General features: G+C 40.2%; 2 protein-coding genes across 2 annotated transcripts in view; one reads left to right on the top strand and one right to left on the bottom strand.

The window, feature by feature from the left end:
- LOC129768335 (uncharacterized) overlaps positions 1-23,306 on the bottom strand; it is a 35,500-nt gene extending 12,194 nt beyond the window's left edge. Inside the window, exon 1 of the mRNA XM_055769913.1 lies at positions 22,872-23,306. The gene's annotated coding sequence lies outside the window, so the exon portion shown is untranslated. The remainder of the gene's footprint in view (positions 1-22,871) is intronic.
- On the top strand, positions 1,625-2,769 carry LOC129768336 (uncharacterized transmembrane protein DDB_G0289901-like). The gene has a single exon (XM_055769914.1). The coding sequence runs from the start codon at positions 1,808-1,810 to the stop codon at positions 2,567-2,569; it is 762 nt and encodes a 253-aa protein (XP_055625889.1). The 5' UTR covers positions 1,625-1,807; the 3' UTR covers positions 2,570-2,769.
- Positions 23,307-25,671: the final 2,365 nt, after the last annotated feature.

Below are 25,671 nucleotides of genomic sequence, written 5' to 3'. Positions count from 1 at the left end.
CGACAAACCGGCCGATTACTTCCGCAAAAAGATCCGTGAATTGCCAAAAAGATGGGAAAAAGTTGTGACTAGCGATAAGATTGCTTATCAACACGGATATTATTTATAAATGCAAAGAAATTTCATAAATCACTCTTCATTAGAAAGTTTTGGTGAGCCTGAAAATGACAATGCAGGCATTGCACTGAGTCTACATAGCGCTTCCGGCGATCTTTTTCGCATTTGACACACACACACTCGGCCACATGTGATTGAATATTTGTTCCACCAACATCCACAGTTATTCACATACCTTAACCACTTCACTATATCTTTGACAACCCACGAAAACGCAAAAATGGCAATATTTTCAAGTATCAAATGTGTTGCCCCAGTGGTATCGCACCTATAGCCATCTTTCGTGCATCGCCATCCAACCAGCTCCAAACAAGCGGCCCACAGATAACTCACACGGTAACACACAGATGTATCGATAAAAATTGGATTTTCGGAAAGTCCTTCTAAGGTACATTCCTGAATGAAAACTCCAGAAAAATTTAGTGAAAAATATCGATTTTTTCAAAAACTCTATACTAGAATATCCCCTCAAGTTCGATGAGGTAGACGTAGCTATATCTGTTTTTAACAACGTAAATAATTGCGCTCTGTGTGAAAAACAAACGACAATGAAATGATTTAGATATTGTTTATACGAAATACTAAAATCACGATCAAAGAAAAAGTGGCACTGCAAAAAGTGCCACACACGAAGAGCCTCACGATATCCAACTTCTTCGTTCCAGGATGGAGATGCCTGTACGAAAAAAAAACCAGCGTAGTTACTTGACTGTTTTCGTCATGGCTGCTGCAAATAAACTGATAAGGACGTAAAGACATTTTTGTAGAAGGTTTAAAAAATGTAGGATTTCGACTAATTCGCAAATGACGAAATCTTCGAAAACCCATGTTCAGGTGGTTTATCCTTAAATTGTTAAAAAAAACTTGATCACAAACGCAACTTTGAGTATTGTTTTAGTTGCTTCGTTCTTGATTCTACTGCGTATATTCACAAGATGAACTCAAGTTTTGTTGCTACTGGGCTGTGTGCATCTCGTGAAATATGACTTTGTATTGACGAATAATAAAATAGAGTTAATGGAAGACAAACAGAAACAAACAACTGAAAAATCCCCTGCTGAGATGAAACCAGTCATTTCTAGAAAAAAATAGCTTCATGTTTATTTTTTAGTCTGCTGATCATTGATTCACTGTAGAAAGTGATATGGTGGTTTATTTTCAGCGCTAACTTACGTCCGATGGTGTGAGCATCATTCATTTTTTCCTCTTCCATAATATCCAATCATATTACCATAACCGGAACTGGAACACCTTGTGTTTTGTCTGACTCACACAGCCACAAGATTACGGAATCGTTTGGCTAGTCTTCTAGGCATTCGATTGATGGTTTACCCTCCAATAAATGCAATGAAATCAGCAACAATTTATTTGGAATAGCGTGATCGGTGAAATTCCCATCCGTTATTGCAGAAATTCATTGATACCGCTCGTCAATTTGACTTGCCTCCACCCTGTCCAACTATATTTATTCAACAAACCGCCGATTCTCAAACCAACACAGGCCAACAGCGACAACTTCGAACAGACGTGAAGTTCAAGATCCCGCACACGGGGAACTGGAAATTTAAAACTGATATGGCCAACGGGAGTCTGGTTTAACTTTGGCGCCGTCTATGTTCGATGTTTTAGTTCGACATCTCGTTTGGGTCAGTGAGGATCGAATTGTGGGGCGCTTGTGTATACAATCACTATGAAGTGCAGGATTTTTGTCGGTGTGTTTGTTCTAGTGTCTATCGTCATCGGACAACTCGATGGCCGTGCGGTTCGCGTGCGGAGACAGGACATCTCATTCAAAACATACGAACAGGAGGAATACAAATCTTTCACGGATCGTATGAAGCCACCAAAGCGCGGCTCCAGCCAAAGCAGTGTTGCCAATACCGGCTCGCAAACCATAATCAACCAGCATGGAATTCAGCAGCAAACGTCGGGCGGAAGTCAGTCGTCAAACCTGGCAGACGATGGATCGAGCGGTCAGCTGAGTGCGGCGAATACCCAACAACAAACGATGCAATCCGGTAACAGTTTCCAGAGTCAAAACAGTGGCCAAAGTCAGTCGGCCAACTTCGGAAAGGACCATCAAATTCTTTCGAACGCAAACACCAACACCAACGAGCAGCGGGAGAATGGCAACGTCCTGCAGCAGACGAGTGGTGGAGCCGGAACATCAGTCGTCGATAAGCACGGAAGCCAATCCAGCCAGGCTCAGACGAACAGTGAAACCGTTGATGAGGCCGACCGAAAGGGTTCGAAGTCAACCGGATCGAGTCAATCGCTTCAGATAGGAAACGATGGGTCCGCTTCCGGAGCAAATAGCAACACGGGTGCGGAAACGATCGTGCTGGCCGATGGAACCGTAATCAACAAATCGTTCAGTTCTTCCTCCAGCTTCCAGAGCAGTGGCAATGTGAAAGCGGGCGCTTCGGCGAACAGTTTTTCGAGTGCCGGCTAGAGTTTGCTATCAGCCCGATTGCGTTGTATTTGTGTGTCTGTTTTTGCTGTGCAAATGTAGGTTAGCGATAATAAATAATGATCTGTTACTTGTAGAATATGTTGTTCTGCTAACCTACGGGTTCAACGTAAAGACTGTTCTTGAGAATATTCATACTGTTCAGAAAACGAATATAGTGATTTGCATGACTGAACCATCAAGTACCAATTTCATTTATTCTCCCATAAATACCATTTCACGTTCGTTCAAACCTATGGCGGGCAAAATAACAGGTTCCGATGAACAAAAATATGTAGCCGAAACATATAAGGTTCCGCTATGTCAACGAACCTATCAGTGTTACAAAAACTAAAAATAGCATCAAATGTGATGGCTCCAACTTGTTCGCTCTCATCTGTAGGTTATTTTCGAATACCAGTAGAGGCACTTTGAATTCATCGAAAATGTCATTTGTTGAGTGTTTTGAAGCTACTAGCATCCGTTTCTGTTTGTCTTTCTCATATTATGATTGCAAGTGTAAATACAACCTCGTTCTTTTTGTAAAAAAAAGTGAAGTGAAATAATTATCGATGCAAAGTATACTCTATCTACAGCTCAAAACTTCTGCATATCTTTTAACCAATTTACTTATTCATTATCCAAAAATGTTCTAGCCTTTTAACATGTTCGTCGCCCAACGTGATCCGGTTAAGTTTCTTGCAAATAAATAAATCAATGGAAGTCTGGCTTTGTATATATTTTATACATTTCCTGGCAATTTTTTTTTTCAATTTGAAGACAAACTAACAAATATAAAACATGCCAGTGTCATAATCTATGGGTTTCGCATGAAACAGTAATACAAAGCATCCGTAATGTGAATCAATACAAAGAATAGAAGAAACATTAGATTTTTCTAGTTTTGATTTCATGATTTTTCCTAAATTTATATTCAGGTACCAATTCTATCAAATTCGGTTGGAAAATCCTTTTCAACTCGACCGAGTTTCCTCACCCATGTCACCCATATCTGGGTGATGAGGCGACGAACGTGTTAAAGCATTCCATTCATCAAACAAAGTGTTGATGCCTTCGAAAAATGTAGGGGTATCGGGGGCAAAACGGAGAAGCTGAAAGGACTTCGCTTGTATCTATGGAAACTTATGTTTTTCAACAGTTAAATGCGGTTTTTTGAAGTGCAATATCTACATTGTTTTTTATCCGTCAAATGTTTTACAAAAAAGCGTATTTCAATATTTTTTACTGGAATAGAAACAGACCGAATAGTTCAATATTTTTGTGATGTAGATAAAACGGACATATGGTAATCATTAAGAATGTTCGTTAAATTTTGGAAAACTGGTATTTTTCAATACCACTTCCTTTCTGGTGGAGTGAAAAATTATTATTTCAATCATTCAAATGTTCCACTCTAAAATATAACATCACTTCGATGTTAACATATATTTGGACATATAACATTCAATAAAATTAATTTTGAAAATTAAACCACATAATTTGCTTAATATCGAGGCCGCCAAAATTACTTCCGCATCCAGCATCAATTATAAGTTCTCCTTTTGTTCAACTTTTCCACCTCCAACAGGTCATCTTATAGTTTATAGGGTGGCCCAAATTTCATAGAATAACATATAGGGGATGAGCTCGTTAACATTAATTCGTAACTCAAAATGTGACCTTTCAAATCAACCGCATGTCCATTAGGGTGCTAATGAATGTAAAGGGTGTGTCACATCAAATTGCATCACGGAAAAAACGCTGTAGAAATTCGCCCAGTAGACCGATCCTTTTGGAAATTTTAGACAGTAAAATAAAAACTATTAAACAACTTTTGGCATTTTCTTTTTATTCATACTTCGAGCCCAAGCCCGTATGCTCGCACCTTCCTCTTTACCCCGTCCATAAGGTTCTGTACAACGTCAGGTTGTAGTTTTTTTTTAACAGAAATCCATTTTCTCTTGAAGTCCGCCTCCGATTTGACAACTTTTGGGTTCTCCCGGAGGGCCTGCTTCTTAATCGCCCAATATTTCTCTATTGGGCGAAGCTCCGGCGCGTTGGGCGGGTTCATTTCCTTTGGCACGAAGGTGACCCCGTTGGCTTCGTACCACTCCAACACGTCCTTTGAATAGTGGCACGAAGCGAGATCCGGCCAGAAGATGGTCGGGCCCTCGTGCTGCTTCAATAGTGGTAGTAAGCGTTTCTGTAGGCACTCCTTAAGGTAAACCTGCCCGTTTACCGTGCCGGTCATCACGAAGGGGGCGCTCCGCTTTCCGCAAGAGCAGATCGCTTGCCACACCATGTACTTTTTGGCAAACTTGGATAGTTTCTGCTTGCGAATCTCCTTCGGAACGCTGAATTTGTCCTCTGCGGAGAAGAACAACAGGCCCGGCAGCTGACGAAAGTCCGCTTTGACGTAGGTTTCGTCGTCCATTACCAGGCAATGCGGCTTCGTCAGCATTTCGGTGTACAGCTTCCGGGCTCGCGTCTTCCCCACCATGTTTTACCTTTCGTCGCGGTTAGGAGCCTTCTGAACCTTGTATGTACGCAGGCCCTCCCGCTGCTTGGTCCGCTGGACGAATGAACTTGACAAATTCAGCTTATTGGCGACATCCCGGACCGAACTTCTCGGATCACGTCCAAACTGCTTGACTACGCGCTTGTGATCTTTTTCACTGACGGAGCATCCATTTTTGCCGTTCTTCACCTTCCGGTCGATGGTTAGGTTCTCGAAGTATCGTTTTAGTACTCTGCTGACCGTGGATTGGACGATTCCCAGCATCTTACCGATGTCCCGATGTGACAACTCCGGATTCTCGAAATGAGTGCACAGGATTAATTCACGACGCTCTTTTTCGTTTGACGACATTTTTCCAAATTAACGAAAAATTGACAGTGAAGCATGGCCAACGTGATCTATACACTCATATCTGATTATAAGCGAAAGCTGAAGATATAATTCCTAAAAATTAAATTTCTACAGCGTTTTTTCCGTGATGCAAATTGATGTGACACACCCTTTATATGAAAAAATCGACCCTGAAATTCCAAAAAATTGTTACCCTATACAAAATGTTCACCACCTCGAAAAAACACGCTATGCCAAATATCAGCTCAATCGGACTTAGGGAAGAGTGGCGAAAAGCGGTCAAAGTTTGAATTTTTTGGAAATTGAAAAATCACCCAAATCGGGGTTTTCGCAAATTTTTTTATGCCAAAATTTCATGAAACGTCAAGATCTAGTGCCAGCTCGAATTTTTTTTTTGTCAATAATCGATACTCTGGGACTTATGGTTTTAAGTGCCAATAAAAATATTTATCTCGATTTTTCATTCGGAAATTGTTGCGAAATGTTGATTTGCATGATAATATACCCTATGCAAAATATTAGCTATTTCGAACTTCATTTATTAGTGTTGCAGACGTTAAAATTAGAGTTTTTTGAAAACCGGAAATCACCGGAAATCGGAGTTTTCAAAATTCTTTTTTTTTTATGCCAAATGTCTTAAAATTGCATGACACGTCAAGATTTACAGTTATCTCAAAAAAAAAATGTTTTGTCAAAACGAAAAAATGACTAAGTTAAAAAAAAATTTTTTGACATTTTTTTTTGGGATAACAGTAAATCTCTAAGAGTAATGCAATTTTAAGATATTTGGCATAAAAAATTTTTTTGTGATCTTTCGTTTCTCAAAAAACTGAAATTTTAACGTCTGCGACACTAATAAATGATGTCCAAATAAGCTAATATTTTGCATAGGGTATATTATCGTGCGAATCAACATTTCGCAACAAGTTCCGAATGAAAAATTGAGATAACTATTTTTATTGGTACCCAAAACCATACGTTTCGTCTCTTATTCTGAAAAAAATGTCCCAGAGTGTCGATTTTCAGCAAAAAAGAGTTTTTCGCGATGACACCAAATCTCGACGTTTCATGCAATTCTGAGACATTTGGCATCAAAATTTTTTTTTCGAAAACCTCGATGCCACTACCCGTTAACCCCAAAAACACTGCCGCTGCTTTGTTAGCTCACTTTATTGCGTCTTTGGTTATGCAAAAATAAAAACAACATTTCTAGTGCAGCGAGAAAAAATGTTTTTTATATAGACTTACAAAGAAAAAATTGAAAATGTAAATTTTCCATCAAATAATGCATTTATTTAATTGAAAAAAAACTGCATGATCTTACACAGTAGATTCTAAATAGAACATTTCCAATGAAAAACCTATCAACTTGTTATATTTTCTACGAATTTAAACAACCGGCGCTCTACTATCGTGGTTTTGTAACATAAAAACGACTCCCAAATTAATATCGTATATTTTAAGCAGCCCTAAAAAATTGGAGTGTTCCCAGATACCTTTAGAGGTATTTGGATAAGCAAAATATTGAAGAATATTCCAAGTGCAGCGAAAAAAAAGTTTTTCTGGGTGGCAAAAAGTTGACACGATCTTATAAAGGGTTATAGCTTGACTTGGGTAATCGCAATGGCAGAGAGTTGTGGGAAATTTAGAAAGATAACCGAGGAAACTGGTCCAAAATCATTCGACTCGGCAATATATTCCGTTATTCTTCATTCTTCATTTCTTTCTTTATGCAACAGCTATTACAATAATCCTCCTTAGGAGTTACTTCTTCCTCTTCTTTTGAATTAAAGAGACTTTAAACTCAAGGAGTTCATTCGTCTCTGCTCCTCTGGTTCTCGATAGTTCTAGTTCTTTTTCGAACATGGTACTATAGCGATCCGTCAAACGGACTAGAGGAAGATGATCCGAAAAAACCGGTTCCTGACCCGACCACTCTTAGATCTTGGGTACGTCGCAACTCACCGAATTTTCAGTAGTGTCAAATTAAAATAGTCACAACGTTGACAATTTGGTTGGGTTATGACCTTTTTCGCGTTATGACGTTATTTCGTGTTTTTCGGTGCTTCAAAAGAAATTCGACTCATAGAAGCCTGACTCATCGGGCGGTACTCACAACCGGAGGAACGAGTTTGATTGTGCTATTAGATGCCAACGATTAACTCCCGTCCGCCGTCGGGCAGCATGAACGTATTGAAGCATGTATTTGCGTCTGTGTGTTCACATGTATGCGTACCTGTGCATGGGCTTTCGTGTTTTCCTGTTGAAATGACGTTGACCGTTGTCCTTCGACCTTTCTTATTTCATTCATTTATTTATTTATTTAGGCACATTAGCAAATTAGCTATAACAGAGCCGGATTTAATCATGATCGTATTAAATTTTTATCGCTTCTATACATATGATATATTACAGTAGCCATTTTATTTATGCTTAAAAGTATTCCTTCTGTTCTATTGTTCGGTTAGGCCGGACAGCGGATACAGTTGATTTGATCATTGTTGTGTTATTATTAGCACAACAGCCCGATGTTTCTTGTTGCGAGCGAAGCTTGCATGGATGAAGAGAGGCCAGAACACCGACCGTGCATCGATCTCCAACACTGATGATTGGTGCGTGGACGTAAAGTAAGTAAGTAATTAAAATTATCCTGTGGTGGTCAATCCTCGACTGATCTCGCTCCGCTGGAGTACGATTTCACAGCGCGCTGATGTTATTATTGTTGTTTCTCCCATGTGCGATGTTTTACTCTCCGTTGATTTTCGGGTGTGGTGAGATTTCAAATTGTTGTTCGCTGTTCTCCGATGTTGTTTTCGTCTCCCTTTCGCACATGGTTGGATTGTTTCCGTTGTTTCTGTTTGCTACGTTTTGTTTGCCATGTTTTGTCTATCGGGTTTTGTTTGTCTGGTATTTGCTGGTCGTTCACACCAGACAACACAGCTGATTTGTCTAGGGTGGTATGCACCGGGGTGTAATGATAGTCGCAAACAGGAGGAGTAAACGAAATCGCGATTTTCGAAAAAAAAAATTTAATGCCAAATGTCTTAAAATTGCATGAAACGTTGAGATCTCGTGTCATCTTGAAACATTTTTTGACGTAGAACTACGTCTTTCATTAAGGGTGCCAAATCAGAAAACAGGTCACGTTTTTATGAAATAAAGTTAACGTTAATAACTATTTTTGCCGCGAACGGATTTTGACGATTTACACACTAAACTAATCAAAAATCCCGTAAGATTTGTTTAATATGCTATACATTGGAATCCCCTGGTTTGTAAATGGTTAAAATTCATGAAAACTTTAAGCGTTTCCATTTTCCCATACATTTGTTCTGTCCATTTGTGAGCATTCCCGAACAGAGATGTCAATAACGAGCAACTTATCGACGACTAACGGAGGGGAAATCCTAGAGGCGAATGAACTGAAAAGCCCTCTTAAAGCCAAAAAGAAGAAGAAGAAGGAGGGGAAATCGTAGGATTGCAAGTCTCCGTGAACGAAGGAAAAGTAGAAGAATGAAGGGGAATACTTGCCTAGAGTATAAACAGTGGATCTCGCTGAGGAAAACTTTCATTCAGCATCGGACTGTTGAGCAATCCAGTTCACTTTGCTTTCGCTGCGCTTCGATCTAAGATTGGACCCCACCAGTGGTAATCCAACTTGGATATCGTCGTTTGGTTTTTCTGTTAGTTTTTCGCGTTATTCGTATTGTGTTTTTCTTTCCGCGTCATAAATTGGACGCTTCGTGTAGTGTGTGATGAGCACGAAGAAGAGGAAGGCAGGCTCGAGCCCTGCAAAAAATGAACGCATTGCCAGGGGCAATAAAAGACGGGTGGGTAATGTCGGGAACATAACCGGAGTGACGTAGGACTATACAATGGGGTCAGCTTTTGTTAAATATATATTTTAAATATATTGTTTTATTTTCTTCTCCTACGTGAATACCTACCTATCTACCTGAAAAATGGATTAGTTTACTGTTTACTCTTTATGAATATGTTGATGGTTCTGAAAAGAACCTTTGGTGTTGTTTTTTTGTTATCACTCGATATTTCCATCTTGTTCGGTTAAACCTTCCTGTTTAGCTATTGCGTTTGCCACTCGCCACAGCTTTCACAGTTAGAAAATTTCTTCCCATCCAGCTTGTGACATGTTGTTCAGTAAATTACATTTAATGCGACGTGTCGGAGAAACACTTTGCCACTCACTGAAACTAATTGTTGCCTTGATGAGCGCCGAACCGAAGCTGCTCTGTTCTTGATGCGGGTTTTCTAATTGTCGTGAGCAGCTTTGCAAGCCAACTCGAGCACTCCGACGGCCGAAACTCTATAATCGCTGTTAGTTACCCTTGCGGAGCAATCAGTGAATGCGACCAACACGGAACTGGAGACCTGCACGGTTCGAGTGAGACTTTGCCTTTCCCTTAACTTGTCCTCTTTTGTTACGTCCACGATGCCGATGCCGTACAACCACACGGGTTTACGGTTTGAAAGAAAATAAGATATTTCTTCTTCTTTCTTTGTTTTTAAGAGGCTTTAAACTTTGCAGTTCATTCGCCTCTAGCCCAGTGAAGAGCCACAATAAAACCAGCCCAGAGGGGACTGGCGAAAGGGAAACCAAAAAAAAAATCACTCATCAGATCTGTCCGCTCGACTCTCGGTTAAAGAAGAAGGTAGGAAGGGATCCTATGCTTCATAAGATATTTAATATATGCTGTAAAGAAAAGTAAAAATTTACTGATCCGAGGACCAAAGCAGTAACGAAGCACAAGTGACCCAGCGAAAGGCGTGTTCCAAAGCCAAAAAACAAAAAGGCCCTTCTCAGGAGGATAGGAAGGAAAGGAGTGGAAAGGATTTGGGTGGGATTAGTGGAGTGGGAGGGGGTGGGAGTGGTATGGGAAGGAAAGAGGGGAGGAGTGGGTGTGGGGTGGGGTGAAATGAAATGAAATACAGTTTGAATAGATAATAAAATATAGTTGTTTTGAATTTAATGGTATATAGTATAGCTGAAAAATGGAGAGGTTTATTTAATGAATTTATCCTCCTTGGTGAGTGTGGCTGTAGGAATAGGAAGTTGATTAAAGTATAATGTAATGGATAGAAGATAGATGTGGGTATGAGAGTATATATTATATTATTTGCTATTTATTATTATTGAATGCGTGTATATACATGTATGAATACCTTCCTTCCGACCCGTACATACATGTGTATACACACATAAACACGCATACATGACTGTGAAGTGGCGAACTTTAATAAGCAATTTCCAAGGTATTTAGTATTTCGGTTTAGATTTTACCAAAGAAGTCGGTTTCTTTCAGAAACGCAATTAAATTGGTTTCTTGGGTCTCGTCTCTACTGAGGATATCTCGGAGACTCTGACCTATGTTGTGTCGGACTCGAGCATCTTTGGTATGTTGACATTCAAGTAAAAGATGGCTAACGGAAAGGGGTGCTACGTTGCAAGCACATTGGGGTTTTTCGGCTCTGCAGAACAAGTGTGAGTGGGTGAAGTTAGTGTACCCAATTCGAAGACGGGTAAGGACTTGCCTTTCCCTACTATTGAGACGGTCCTCCCAAGGGAGAGTGGAATTTTTGATTTTATGAAGATGAGTGGGACGGCTGTTTATCCAACCTATGTCCCAACTTTCACGGACTTGCTGTTTTACCCAGCGTACAATGTCAGATGGAGGACAGGGCATGTCTGGGGGTTCTATTTTGCTGCCCTTGCCGGCCAGTATGTCGGCGGCTGTGTTTCCGCGGATTCCTGAGTGACCAGGAACCCAGCAGAAGGAGATGTTTTTATTTGAAGCAGCCTCTTCTGTTTGCTTAATCCATGGGTGTTTGCTGTTTCCACTTAGAAGATCGTGGAGACAGCTAGCTGAGTCTGAGAATATTGTGGTAGGAAGAAACTCATGGGTGCATTCTTGGGTAGCTATTAAAAGGGCGAAAGCTTCCGCACTGAAGATGGAGCATTGCGGTGGAAGAGAAAAGCTACCAGTGTATCTACTCTCAAAGATTCCACATCCAACTCCATCGGCACTGACTGAACCATCTGTGTATACCTGGTGGTTGATTTGAAAATTGGATGCAACGAGGTTATTGAAGCAGGCTTTGACTTTCGTAGAAGGGTCTCCCGCTCGAACTGCCTTGAGAAGTTCAAGGTTAATGTTCGGCGGTTTGACGTTCCAATTTCTTCCCGTCGCAGATGAACGTTCACATATATCGGGAAGATCTTTGTTCGTGAGATTTTTGAACCATGTTTTAGCTCTATGTATTATTGGGACATTGTGGTCGTTTTCGGGGAGTGACAAGTGACGGATGGCTTTATTAGTGATGGCTTTTGTTACCAGGTGGGTGAAGGGAAGTTGCCCACTTTCTGCCATTACAGCAAGAGTAGGACTGGTGGGAAAAGCGCCAATTGCGAATCGAATTGCTTTATTGTAAATTGGTTGAATGGTGTTTAACACCCTGTCCCCTCCACGGCTGAAGGTGCCTATTCCGTAAAGGATTTGTGGGACCAACCAAACATTTACAACATTTAGCAGCGTCTTTCTATGGCCAGAGGCTAGGTTGCCTGCGATAGCCTTGATGATGTTCAATTTCTTTCTGGTGGCTATTTTGGTCTTTTGGGAATGTGATAGGAAGTTGAGTTTCTTGTCGAAAGTAACCCCTAGTATTTTCAATGTCCTCATTGTAGGGATCGGGATTTTGTTGAGCTGAAGATAGGTTCTCCTTCTGAGAGCTTTTCCGATATGTATGTGTTTGGATTTCTCCGGGGAAAGTTTGAAACCTGTTTTTAGAGCCCAGTTTTGGATGGAGTCTAAGGTTTTTTGAAGCCTCTTTCTCTGAATTAAGCCGAAGCAGCTCGTAGAGATAAGAGTGATGTCATCTGCATAGACTATGACCTTTATATGGTCCGGGATAATCTCGAATAGAGATTGCATGGCAATGTTGAAGAGGGTTGGTGAAAGTGCTGAGCCTTGTGGGAAGCCGTTTTCTGGGATTTTTAGAGAAGATTGGTGGTTGTTAATAACGGTTTTGAAAGACCGGTTTTCTAGAAAACTTTTAATGAAGAGACCTAACCTCCCACGAATCCCCCAGTCGAAAAGGCTTTTCAGCACTGGGTACCTCCATGCCCGATCGAAGGCCTTGGATAAATCCAGGGAAACAATGTCAATGTGATGTAATTTTTCAGTTGCGTCGTCTAGGATTTTTTCGATTGCTACAAGGCAATCTTCTGTACCTTTTCCCGCACGGAAGGCGAATTGTCTGGGATCAATCAGCTTATTTGACTCTAGAAAAGTCGTTAAGCGTCGATTGATCATTTTTTCCAAGACTTTCCCAACACAACTTAGGAGAGTGATGGGGCGGAAATTGTCAAGAAGATGATTGTTCATGTCTGGTTTCGGGATACAGATCATTAAACCCTCTTTCCAGCAACTGGGGAGGGTTCCACTGTCCCAGACTTTGTTGAGGAGCTTCAGAAGTGCTTTTTTCCCGAGATGGGGTAGATTCTTAAGCATAGGGTAGCTGATGTCATCAGGTCCTGTGGATCCTTGTTTGACTTTGTTCAGTACCCAATCGAGCTCTTTGAGGGAGAGGTTTTTGTTGAAGTCAAATTCCACATCGGTATGAAAATCGATGGGAATTCTTTCGCATTCCGTTTTATGGGTTAGAAAGGTTTGGTCGTAGTTTTGATTGGAGGAGGCGGATGCAAAGAAATCTCCAAACGCCTCGGCGATGATTTTCCGGTCATTGGTGTATTGACCGTTAATTAGAAGATTATATTCTTTGCTCCTTTTCTTGCCATGAAGCCTGCCAATCTTACTCCATAACTCCTTTGTTGACGCGTTGGGATTAATTTCGCTGACGAATTTAACCCAACTGTTGTGCTTGGCTATGTTGATAGCAATCTTAGCTTCTTTGCGAGCCCTTTGGAACTCTGTAAGCAGAGTGGGCCTCAGTGGGCTGTCCGGATGGGCCTTTCTTAATTTGCGTAGGGCCTTACGTCGACCTTTGATCGCTGCCTTCAGCTCAGGCGACCACCATGGGACACATTTCCTGCCAGGGATGCCACTGGTTCTGGGGATGTGCACCATTGCAACTTCTAGGACAACTTTGGAGAATTCCTCGGCTGTCCAATCTCGTTTAGCGGAGAGGCGGTTTTCAATGTCAAACTGATAGCCAGCCCAGTCAGCGTATTCAAATTTCCATCTTGGCCTTGTTGAAAACTCTGGAGAAGTTTGGCCGAAGGAAGTGAAGATTGGAAAATGATCGCTTCCGCAAGTATCATCGTGGATGTTCCAAGAAAGCTTTGAAGAGAGTTTGTCTGATACTATAGTGAGATCGATGGCTGAAGTAGTACCAGAATAATGGATTCTGGTGTGTTGGCCGTTGTTAAGAAGGAGAAAAGAATGGTCGGATATGACATCCTCAATGATGGATCCTTTTCGATCGAGGTATGCACCTCCCCAGGTGTATGAGTGGGCGTTGAAATCACCCATAAGCATGATTGGGGCGGGAAGTTGGGCGAACAGGTGGTCCAGTTGGCCGCGTAGAGTGTTCGGATTGGAATCATTAGTGATGTAGATGCTAACGACGGTGATTGGAAAGGGGTGTTTAATGCGCACTACCACTGCCTGAAGATCAGTGGTAATGGGAAGAAGATCATGTGGAGTGCCATCTTTGATTGCGATTGGAACTCCGTTTTTTGAGGGGTTGGGACCCTCTTTGAAGTATGTGATGAACTTTGGAATGAAATTTTTATCGAAGTTGTTTGGTGTCATAGTTTCCTGAAGGGCTATGACTGTAGGATTGGAGCTCGAAATAAGCATTTTCAATTCTAAAATATTTTGTCGGATACTTCTGATATTCCATTGTATCCCGAATTTCTGTATTGGAGTGAATGTGTTAGAGTGATTTAACTCTAATTCCTAAGTCTTAGTTGTGTTGTGTTTGGACTATCAAAAGAGGATTAGTTCGATTGTCCTTTACCCTTGGAAAGAGAAGCTTTCTTCTAGGTGTTGTTGTTCTTGTTTGGTGTGGAGGTCTTTGGGGTGTTTGTTGTGTGTGTGTGTTGTTGTTTTTTGATGTATGTAGGTTGTTGTTGTTGTTTTTTGTTTGATGTGCGTTGTTGTTGTTGTTGTTGCTGTTTTTTGTTATGGTTGTGTTGTTGTTATTCGTTGGTGTTGTGGTTCTTTGTTCATTTTTTGTTCTTTTTCTTTCTTTATTGATTTGAGTTTCATCTTCAGATTTTTGTTCTGATTCTGAAGATGATTCTTTATTTATTTTCCTTTTGTTTTTTTTCGGGGCTTCGGATGTATCCATTGAAATTACCGATTCGCTATCTGATTCGGTTGTCGAACTTTCGGTAGACGATTCGGTCATGGTTGTGTCCATAACTGAGGGAGTGCTTTCGCGACTAGAAGCGGCCGAAGCGGCCGAGGCGCAACTGCATTTGCACTTGCAGCCGGCCATTGGTGCCCGAATTTTGTTAATTCTATCTTGTAAGACGCTTGAAAAGGTTGGACCATTGTTTTGGGTGAGTAGATTCTTTGCTTCTCTGTAAAAGATTCCTCGATCTATTTTTGTCCTAGTTATTTCGTTTTCTTCAAGCCATTTAGGACACTTCCTACTAGAAGAAGAGTAGTTTCCTTGGCAATTGATGCAAAGTGCTGGAGAGTTGCACATCTTAAAATCGAAGTCTTTGGGATGTTCTTTGCTGCAGTTTCTGCATAGCGGGTCCTCGCGCTTGCATCTTTTGCTGGTGTGCCCAAAATTAAAACACTTGAAGCACTGCATGGGGTTCGGATAGTAGTTCCGAGTCCCAGCGCGAATGAAGCCAAAATATATGAATTCGGGAACAACGGTTCCGCGAATTGTGAGGATTAGTGTTGGTGTAGGAATAATGGATTCTCCGTCTTTTCTGGTTATGCGCTTAACGTCGATCACTTTCTGATCGGAAAGCTCTTTCGCTAGTTCTTCGTTTTTTAAATCGATGACGTCTCTACATGTTACAACGCATTTGCGTTGGTTCAAAGTTGGGTGAAAGATCACCTCTACAGGGGTGTTGTCTATTAGTTTAGTAATAGAAAGCAACTTACCGACAACATCCTCGTCCCTAGTTGTCAAGATGTATTGCAGTTTCTTCTTTTCATCGCGCTGTGGTTTTGCGCTGTTGAAATCTTTTGCAACTGCATTGATGGTTTTGCTCACGGTGAAGGGGTTCGTTGGAAGCACCTTGTCTCCTGTAGCTCTGAGAAGCAGTATTTGGAGGTTGCCATTTGAGGGGTCCGCCCATAGTGGAGCGGTGGCTTCGGTAGGCCTGCCCTCGTAGAAGTTTGTAGCCCGGCCTCCCGGAGGCCCGGAGCTACTAGAAGCCATGCTTCTGCTTGACTATATCACTGATATAGTCAGCAGAAAAAAGTGTGATAATCACAAAAAAATTCTTTACTGAGGGATCTTCACTAGTGGGATATGTACCCGAAAGTTCACTTCGTTCCGGTAAAGCACTTTAAAACCACCAATTGACGCGAATCACTATGAAAAATCACATGTTGTGATAATTGTTTCAGCCACTTCACTGTCTGTATGCGTGTTTAAATTCTTTTTAAATATATTTTTTATTTTAGCAACACTACAGTTGAACTGCAAACACTGCCCGAAAAGGGGGCGTGGCGTCTATGACGCCGAAAAGCGCGCGCTTTTCCGGTTTGCCGGCAAGCGCTCCACCATCGACGCGAGCTGTTGCTTTCTTCCACTCTTCTTCTGCTGCCACTTAAAAATAATTAAAATTAACTCCTTCGGAATCGCCAGGGGGAGACGTCCTAGTCCGCTGTCCAAAACGCCAAACTGCCGAGCTGAAAGAAAACGTGACCTTCTCGGTCGGAGGTTAAAATCAGTATGATAAGATATTTTTTGGGGTCCGCGTGTTTTATACTCTAGCGGTACACACTCACATGATAGAGACAAATCGGCAGACTCAGCCAGAGGGGCGAGTCCAACGAGACGAACGAATGAGCGTTAAAAGGGAGCGATGGCAAAAAAATACATTCATTACGATTTGTTCGCTCGTTGGATTCACATGCAGGCTAAAAAGGGTCCTTTTCAGGATCACAAAATTATCTTCAATCTAAAGAGTTTATTGTTTTGTTATCACTCGATATCCCCATCTTGTTCGGCTAAACCTTTCTGTTTAGCGATTGCATTTGCCACTCGCCACAGCTTTCACAGTTGGAAAATTTCTTCCCATCCAGCTTTGTGACATGTTGTACAGTAAATTACATTCAATGGCACGTCGCATTACCACCACTCAGTATCGGATTGGAGGTAATTTTAACCTGTAATTGAACATTTGCGATGACAGTGGTACAGTGTCGACTTTCAATGTGGGGTCATAATTTAGACCCCGAACTCTATGTTTATAAAAATTTCCAACTAAATATGTCGCATTACAGGTCCGTCCAGCTAAATGTCGGGATAAGTGTAAATTACTGTACTTTCAATCTAGAAGCAATTTAAGAATTGGTGAAAATCAATAAGCTCAGAACAACTGCCAAATTCACATACTCATCAGATCCTGGCAAACAAATTATGAAAAAATCAATTTGTGTTTTATTATTATTTTGGATAATGTTTTAGAAAGCATTGAACTGTATTTCCTAAACTCTTTTTTGGAAGGTTTAATGGCCCTGAAAAGCGCCTTGTTTTATGGAATGGTTCCAATTTAGAAAACTTAGTACTCGTGGTTTTGAAAAAACCCATTTCGAACGCCCTCGATGCCGCCTTGTTCTGGATTTGCCACCAAAGCAGTTTGTATAAAGAACAAACGTTTTTCTTCTGCTACCTGATGCCGTTTTGCGATTGCGTTTTTGCCACTCGCCACTCGCTGCAACTGCCTGTTGTCTTGATGTCCACCGAACCGAATGTGTTCTGTTCCGAATGCGGGTTTTCCTATCGTCGCGAGCAGCTTTGCCAGCTAACTCGATCACTTCGGCGGCCGAAACTATATAACGCCGGCTAGGTGGACTGGTGCACTGGTACTAACGCGCTCGGCCTAGCTACCCTTGCGGGGAACTCCAGATCAACACGGTTCGAGCGGGATTTTGCCTTTCCCTTCACTTTTCCTCCTTTACCATGTCCAGACATGGCTGCTTGGGTTGGTTTGTTGATGTGTTGTGATGCGAACCGATGTGGTGTACGGTTTGAATGAGAATGATCGTTACGCCAGCGGAGCGGGGATTTTTAAGCTGACTGGCTGGCTCGAGAATTACGCATGTGTGAGACTGCGACCAATGTTTCGTTAATTGTTTTCTTTTTCCTTTCCAATCGTGCTTCATTCTATTTCGCTGCTGCTCTGGTTGCCCGTTTTGGTCGGTACGATTTGAGGAGAACAAAATGGACCAATCAAAAATGGGCACATAGTGCATTTGGACAATGCTTGATATTTCTCAATTATTCAATTATTCATCTCAAGAAAAATGAAATGTTATTCGTTATGATAGATGCGTAGATATATTTCCTATCAATTGATGCAAAAACCTTTGCGATCTATTGAGAAATGCTCGAGCGTTCCAAATCTTGTATTTTTTCCTACTTGTTCAGTGCATAGATTTCCATTTCACCCCCTATATCTTCCGGTTAGACGTAGTCCTACGTCAAAATTTCGAGGCAAGCGTCATCTAATGATGCACGCGATGTTGGTGCAGTGAAAAGCGCTCGCATTGAACCGAGCCTTCGCAGGTGTTACACCGCATCGAACAACAGCGAAATAGGTGATTTCGGCGCGTTGGTCGAAAATGTAAACGCCGTTACCCGGGCAGCAACCAAAATCAAGCTCCCCCCGCTGGTGGTGAAGGCGGCCGCTCTTGACAAACTCATCAGCGAATTCGCATCCATGGGCAGAGTACAAGCTGTGTGGCATAATTCAGTCTTTTTCCAAGCAGTTAACATTGTTCGTTCTCCGTCATCATAAGGGCTTCCGTTCTCCGGCATTTGAGAATGCATCAATGCATTAAACTGACGTTATGGCGAAGCAGGCGTTGAGGATTTGGGCCAAAAAATATTTAGAGAATACCAAGCATCTAGAATGTCTTATTGGAATGTAATAAGTTATTTAGGTTCGCGTACCAGTCGCAAAACTGCCTTCAACTAGGATTGCATTTGTGCTAATATTGATCATAATGAAGGATTGCTACTGTTTTCGAGGTTATTAACAAAAAGAGTTTATTTCGCTTATATAGTCACCATGAAAGTAAATGTCGTTCTGGAATTATGTATGTGATTAGGTTTCGCTTGCCAGTAGCAAAACTTCCTCCACTAAGGGTGACAGCTGCGCTTCTCTCGAGAATGAAAAAGTAATGCAACTTTCAACAACAACGCAACAGTTGTTTCTAAAATTTCATAGCATTATAGAATAATATCCGAAGGTATAAATAAGCGACTTATATAAACTAACAGCGTTGTTCTACGTCAACAATGCGGTCGTATCTTGGACACAACCTCCTATATTTTTTTTTGTCAAAAATCGACACTCTGGGACTGGGTTTTTTTTCGGCATGTGAAACGAAAAGTATGGTTTAGTGTGATAATAAAAGTAGTACTCTTGATTTTTCATTCGGAACTTGCTACGAAATGTTGATTTGCACAAGAATATACCATATGCAAAATATTAACTCATTCGGACTCCATTTAATGGTTTCACAAACGTGAAAATTTGAGTTTTTTTGAAAAACGAAAAATCACCGAAAATCGAGGTTTTAAAAAATATTTATTATTTCAAATGTCTTAAAATTGCATTATTCGTCGAGATTTACAGTTTTTTTTTCCAAAATATATATTTTATCAAGGCTCATATGGCGTTAGCCTGACGGGGCCGGAGTTCAATAATTTGACAGTTTTTCTTATTATCTATGTTAGTAATATGTAACCGATTACTCGCGGTCGGCTCGAGGTTAGTATTACAAGTGTTCTCGTAATTGGGATGTTGCTGTCTCCAATGCTCTGTACGTGTGGCCGACACGGGATACTTCCTATTGGGATGCAGCTGACCATTAATCAGCAACGCCCCCCTAGTATGTACCCCATATCTAGCGTGGCGCATCTTTCTCGACTCGAGGAATCCAGGATAGAATGGTCACTAGCCGGCGCAATCATCAGCTCGTGTAGATTTACAGTTATCTCGGATTTTTTTTTGTCAAAAAATTTTTTTGTACTTTATTATGCTTCGATATAACGTACAACTCGATACAACGTACACTTTTGAAAGTGAAATGTACGTTATATCGAAGTTTACCTGTATATCATACTGAGAACATATGTGACATTTGTGGGAAAATATCGTCATAAACTATATCGTATTTGGCAGCTCCGATTTTTCACGTAATTCGTTTTCATCGTTCTTTGCGCTTGGTAGTTAAAAATCTAAAAGCAGAAGCAAGTTGCAAGTGTTTTTCTGAGAATGAGAATAATAATTGTGCAACGCAGAGAAGCCCCTGTTTATTCCAAAAAAACAATATGTTTATTATGGATAGTTTTTAAGACACACATGTTCTTTTTCATCCTTAAAATGTTCATCGGAAGGCGTAATAGTGAATCTGAAAGCGAGGAAATTAGTAACGACGAAATAATGTGAAGAGTTAGAAGAAAAGTTTCGAGAATAATCTCATCGAGTTCCGATTAGGATATTGAGGAACTATACGCAAGTGAAGATCTGGACGATATGTTAGAAGAACTAACTATAGATGACATACAGATATTGATTTTTCAACAGTACATTTAAAATGTGATTTTTCACAAATAAATATGGTCTACTATTCAAGCCATTTCGTTTGATACCCATATTGATGAAATGAAAAAAATGTCCTATTTTGTGATGGCGGTCATTTTGGATTTACATTTTTCATAAATAAGTGTGTTCTACTTGTCAAGCCCTTTCATTTGATACCCATATTGATAGGGTTTTGATAAAATATGTAGTCCGCCATTTTGTTGCGGCCGCCATCTTGGATTCTCAAGATCATGGAATACGCAGTTTTATAACAACAGCAGAGATAAAGGCGTGCTCCAAATTTCAGATCAATCGGTCAACAGAAAGGAGAAACAACAGAAACATAGAAACATATTTACAGTAGGTAATGCTAAATAAAACCGTTTGAACGTATAGTATAAAAACTATATTTTTATGTTTTCGATTTTTTGATTATTCTACATAATCCATATTTACATTTAAGTGCCCATTCTAACAAATTCCGTTGAAAAATCCTATTCAAATTGAACGAAAAAAGTGTCACCCACATCTGGGTGACGGGGCGTTCAAAGTGTTGAAAAAAAACCCGATTTCCGCTGATTGTTCGATTTTCAAAAAATTCCAATTTTAACGTCTGCGACATCAGTAAATGAAGTCCGAATGAGCTAATATTTTGCATAGGGTATATTATTGTGCAAATCAACATTTCGTGGCAAGTTCCGAATGAAAAATAGAGATAACTATTTTTATTGGCACCCTAAACCATACTTTTCGTTTCGCATGCCGAAAAAAAAACCAGAAAAAAGTACAAGAGTGTCGATTTTTAACAAAAACACTAGATTACTAGATGACACTAGAATTCGACGTTTCATGCCATTTTAAGACATTTGGCATCAAAAATTTTTTTTCGAAAACCTCGATTTCCTTTGGGTGATTTTTCGATTTTCAAAAAACTCAAACTTTGACCGCTTTGCGCCACTCTTCCTTAAGTCCGATTGAGCTGAAATTTTGCATAAAGTGTCGAGGTGGTGACCATTTTGTATAGGGTAACTTTTTGAAATTTTAGGGTCGATTTTTTTCCATACATTCATTGGCACCCTAATCTCACCACGTCTCGCTCTAACGCAATGTTCGTCCTAGTCTAACACTATCTGCATTACGCTCAAATCCTATCTTCTTCTCACTATAATACTATCTATTTTTCATTCTCTTTACTTGGATACTTGCTAACATCATCATTCCCAATCGTACAGTTTGATTTCTTGTCATATCTTTTAGATCATGTTTTGAAGAACCGGAATTCTATTGCAAAATGGCATCGGAGTACGATACCTGAGTCATTTATTATCTGGACGTAATCCGGAACATTGCTAATGAAATAAATATTTGGTAGTAACGCACCCCCTAAACGCGCTCCTGCGTTAACAACACAGCGAACATTTTGGAATCCATAGACTTGTTTGTAACGAAAACCGGGGTTTTTTTACCGCAGTCGCATATACCTTGCCAGACCATAACCTTTCGGCCAATTCGAATTTGAACTTGCTAGGGACATCTCGCCGACCAGTGGCTCTATAGAACTTTTGTCCGCCAAGCTGTTTATGATACATTTCCACGTACGTTTCGTCTTCCATGAAATTTCGTCTCCGAAAGTTTCGTCTATTTGCCCTTCTTTAGGAGAAAAAAAATCAGTTGATTAATTTAATAACAATACGAATGTAAGGTTTCACTTGAATAATGTGTGAAATTTTGGTTTCAGTGTGACGAGCAAATTCGACATAATCTGTAAAACGTTTTATATTTTAATTTTAGCTTACAGTGTTTCAGTACCTATCGGAAAGAGATATTCAGAAAGCGAGGCAAAAAGTATTACAAGGATTGATCGAGGTTTATATTCCTCACCAGCAAAATCAACCGGAGTTAACCGAAGTATGAGCATTTCTAGGAATTTGTGATCCGATATCCACAAATAAACTTTCCTCAAAAGACATCCGTTTCGCATGCTTAAGAAAAACAAACAACGATAACACGGGGCGTACAGAAATGTTATAACATTTCTTAATAATACCTCTGACAGACCAGATTTGCTATCGCCGGAACAAAAGTTTTGTAAACATTTTTTTTGTTACGATCTAAGAGTGTGAAATGCAACACCGAGATCGAAGACGCCTCCGTGTTCATCCTCCACTTGGTGTCAACATATTTGGATAGTCCGGATTATGATACCCTTGTCCCTGTGCAGCCCCGAAAACATTCGCTAGCAATTGTGTCATTGTGCATCATCCATTCAGGGGCAAAAAAACGATTAATGAACCAACGTTCATATTGCAGGCTGAAGAAAAAAAATCTAAAGTCCAGGTGAAATAAAATGAGCAGCAATCCTGGAAGGAATCTTGCATTATTCTGTTTGATAAAGGACGAAGATGAATGCAGAAACCCGTAGGGACACCGACTGTGTTGCGTTCAGTATCAAATAGAATTGCGGAAACCAAAGGGAAAAATCCATAACGATGTAAAGGAAACGACAGTACCTGGCATTCGAATACCGCCACTGCATTCAAACCAAATCAGGGAGCTGAAGGTGAGAAAAAGAATTTGATCCAGAACCGGGAGAACCTTCCACAAACATAGCACATAACGATAATCTTTGGTGTGTATTTTGACACCTTTATTATGGTTTAGTTTACCTGGTCTTTCTCTTGCATCGTGAGGGTCTGTTTCGAGCTTTCAGTTGCCGCACTGTTTGTTGCTTTATTTCCGCCTCATATTCCGGAGGCTGTAATTTCTCACCGGATCGTTTGTTATCTACCGCCACTGCTATTGCTTCGTGATATCCAGCTGGTGATTATAGCCCTCCGGTTCGTTTTGCTGCTACCGGCAGTAGTTTCAATCATGAGCAGACGCCGAGAGACGAGCTTTATTGAGCCTTATTAGAGCGGCTGACGAGCGCGATTGAAGGATATTTGCTTGTTCCCTAAAAAAACACCAACTCGCTTACGGGGAATTCCACTTATTTGATCCTGTGTGTTTCACGGCATTCTTTCATCTCTGGTCAAACACGAACTTGTACCAAAAAACAATGAGTTCACACTGTGGCTGGCTTCCACGCCCCGATTACGGGGAAAGACCGAATGAATATGGTTTTTCTCAAGAACACACACGGATTATTCGTAAGAGACATACTGTGAGGTCATCGAATAGATGGCATACTCTTCGAATGAGATGAATATATAATCAATCCAGCTGTTTTCCAAACCTATCATTGACGTGCAAACTAGGCCTTCCTCAGCATCTGTTGTTTGACAAAGATATTTCTAAACAAATAGTGTTGAGAAACGAAAACGAAAACAGAAATCTGAAATCGGAATGATATTTACTCTCCACTCGTCATCGTGCGTCCATCCACCGACGTGGAGTAAATAAAGCATTTATTTTTTTATTCGCCATCACTAACGTCATATTCATTCCATCGTTGGGTTTGATTTCAAAGGGAGCGCAACGTAATTAGTTTCTCATCAGCGTCTTGGAAGTAAACTTTCCCACTTCCAATTTGTTTCCGCTCTACTTTTGGCGAATGAGCTAAATTACGCGCGCTGGCTTCCAAATCACACCTTTCAGTCACACTCTTCAGTCACGCATATTGCACTAACGAGAGAATCCTTGCACCCGGAAGAAACTTCAGGTTTCGCACGTAGCTGATGTTGAGTGCGCTCATGATGCACGTCTTGGGCGTGACAAGGATGCTGAGACGCGAAGTTTATCGCTATTGTGACCTTCTGATTGGTAGCTCGCACTCAATCGGGAATTGTAGTTAACATGCGTGGATAATGTATCAAATATCAAATATTACTGCAAAAAAAATATATAGATAATTTTCATAATATAAATAGGATACAGTATTTTGTACGAAGGCGTGTTTCCGAAATTCTCATCATCTACCTAATTATAGCCATTTCAGTGACGTGGTATCTAATGTTCTTGATTCAAAAATTATATCGCATTTTTGTCGAAACTGATTTCTCCAAACTGGGGTACACGATATCTAGGGATACCATGTGGGCGGAGTTGAAAATCAGGACAATTTTCATAGCTACGATTATAACCGAATCAATGTCATTCTTTGAGATATAAATAAAAAAAACTGTTGCATGTGATATCCGCTTCAATAGATCAAAATGCTCAAATTTACTAATTTTTAATTTTTCTCGGACGATCCATGCGGTGAAAATACTCTGGAGACTATGGTTCCTGTACGAATACGAGAGTTTTCTTCGTTTTTTGAGTTATCAAACATCATACAAAAAAAAATTGCGGAGCACAATCTATGGATTTGAAGCTGTTATAATGCATAACGGTGTAAACCTTCTGCCGACCAAATTTTTCTGAACGACCGGACTTGATTTTTGATTTTCGCAGAATTGAGCATTTTTTTTTTTACAATGAACTTCTTTTTCCTTTATTGATATTATCTTTTACAGTTGTCAGTTTAACAATAATATCCGTGAATCAAAGATCTTACTAATTAACTAAAGTACTATCCTAACTTAAACCTAAGGTTAGCAAATGCCGTTTACCTGCGGCAACCTCAGGATTATTTACAATAACATAAAACCAAGTACACTCTCATTCACACTTACCCACACATGCATCCATTTATACAGTCACTCACATCCAAAACCTTTTTTTATTGCTAACAGAATGTTTTTTTTAACAAATATTTAAATATGTTCTAAAATGAACATCAAATGCTTGTCTCCGGTTCCATTGTTCTTCACGAATAAAGTTTTTAAAATTTTTTAGACTTTCAATGCCAATGTTCTCAAAATTCGTTAGATTGAACGCCATCGCTTCTACTGTAAGCCACAATGCAGCTTTGCTTTTACAATCTCTATCGCCAATATGTAAGGATAAAATTTCATCAGGACTATTTATTCTTATTTTCATTCGAGTACGAATAATCATTGCTACCCAATTCCAGACATGCGAAGCCACACGTCTCAATTCGATGTTGCATTGTATCGCACGCGCCACACGCCTCACAATTTGAATCGGAAATACCAGCAATTCTATGTCTGAACATTTTACTTTTAGTTGGAACCAAATCATTCAAGATAACAAACAATGATGTTTTAGCGGATGTTGACAGAAAATTTTTACTTATATTTCGCAATATCGTTTCCCAGTCTACATTTGGCAAATCGCTTTGAATTCTAGGCACAATGTTTAATTCATTGATCAGATCCCAATATATTAACTTAGTTTAGTTTAATGTTCGTTGCTGTTTTAATTTGTCTGCAATCTTCAGCCATTCTCTTGTGTTTCTAGTGACATTGCTGTTATGCATTTGATTCAGTATAAAATCGTCGATATTCAGATTTGGATTTTTTTTCGAATACAGTACATTTTTTATGAAGAGGCTTTTTGCTTTGCACTCGACATCTTCTAAGGATAACCCTCCTTTATAAACTGGGAGATAGAGTTGATTTT

The sequence above is a fragment of the Toxorhynchites rutilus genome, chromosome 2 (genome assembly GCF_029784135.1).
Source record: "Toxorhynchites rutilus septentrionalis strain SRP chromosome 2, ASM2978413v1, whole genome shotgun sequence".
NCBI lineage: Eukaryota > Metazoa > Arthropoda > Insecta > Diptera > Culicidae > Toxorhynchites > Toxorhynchites rutilus.
This window is presented reverse-complemented; position numbering and strand designations above follow the sequence as displayed.

What these genes read in the sequence shown, in the direction of transcription:
- LOC129768336 (XM_055769914.1), top strand. Translation starts at nt 1,808, where the DNA reads ATGAAGTGCAGGATTTTTGTCGGTGTGTTTGTTCTAGTGTCTATCGTC.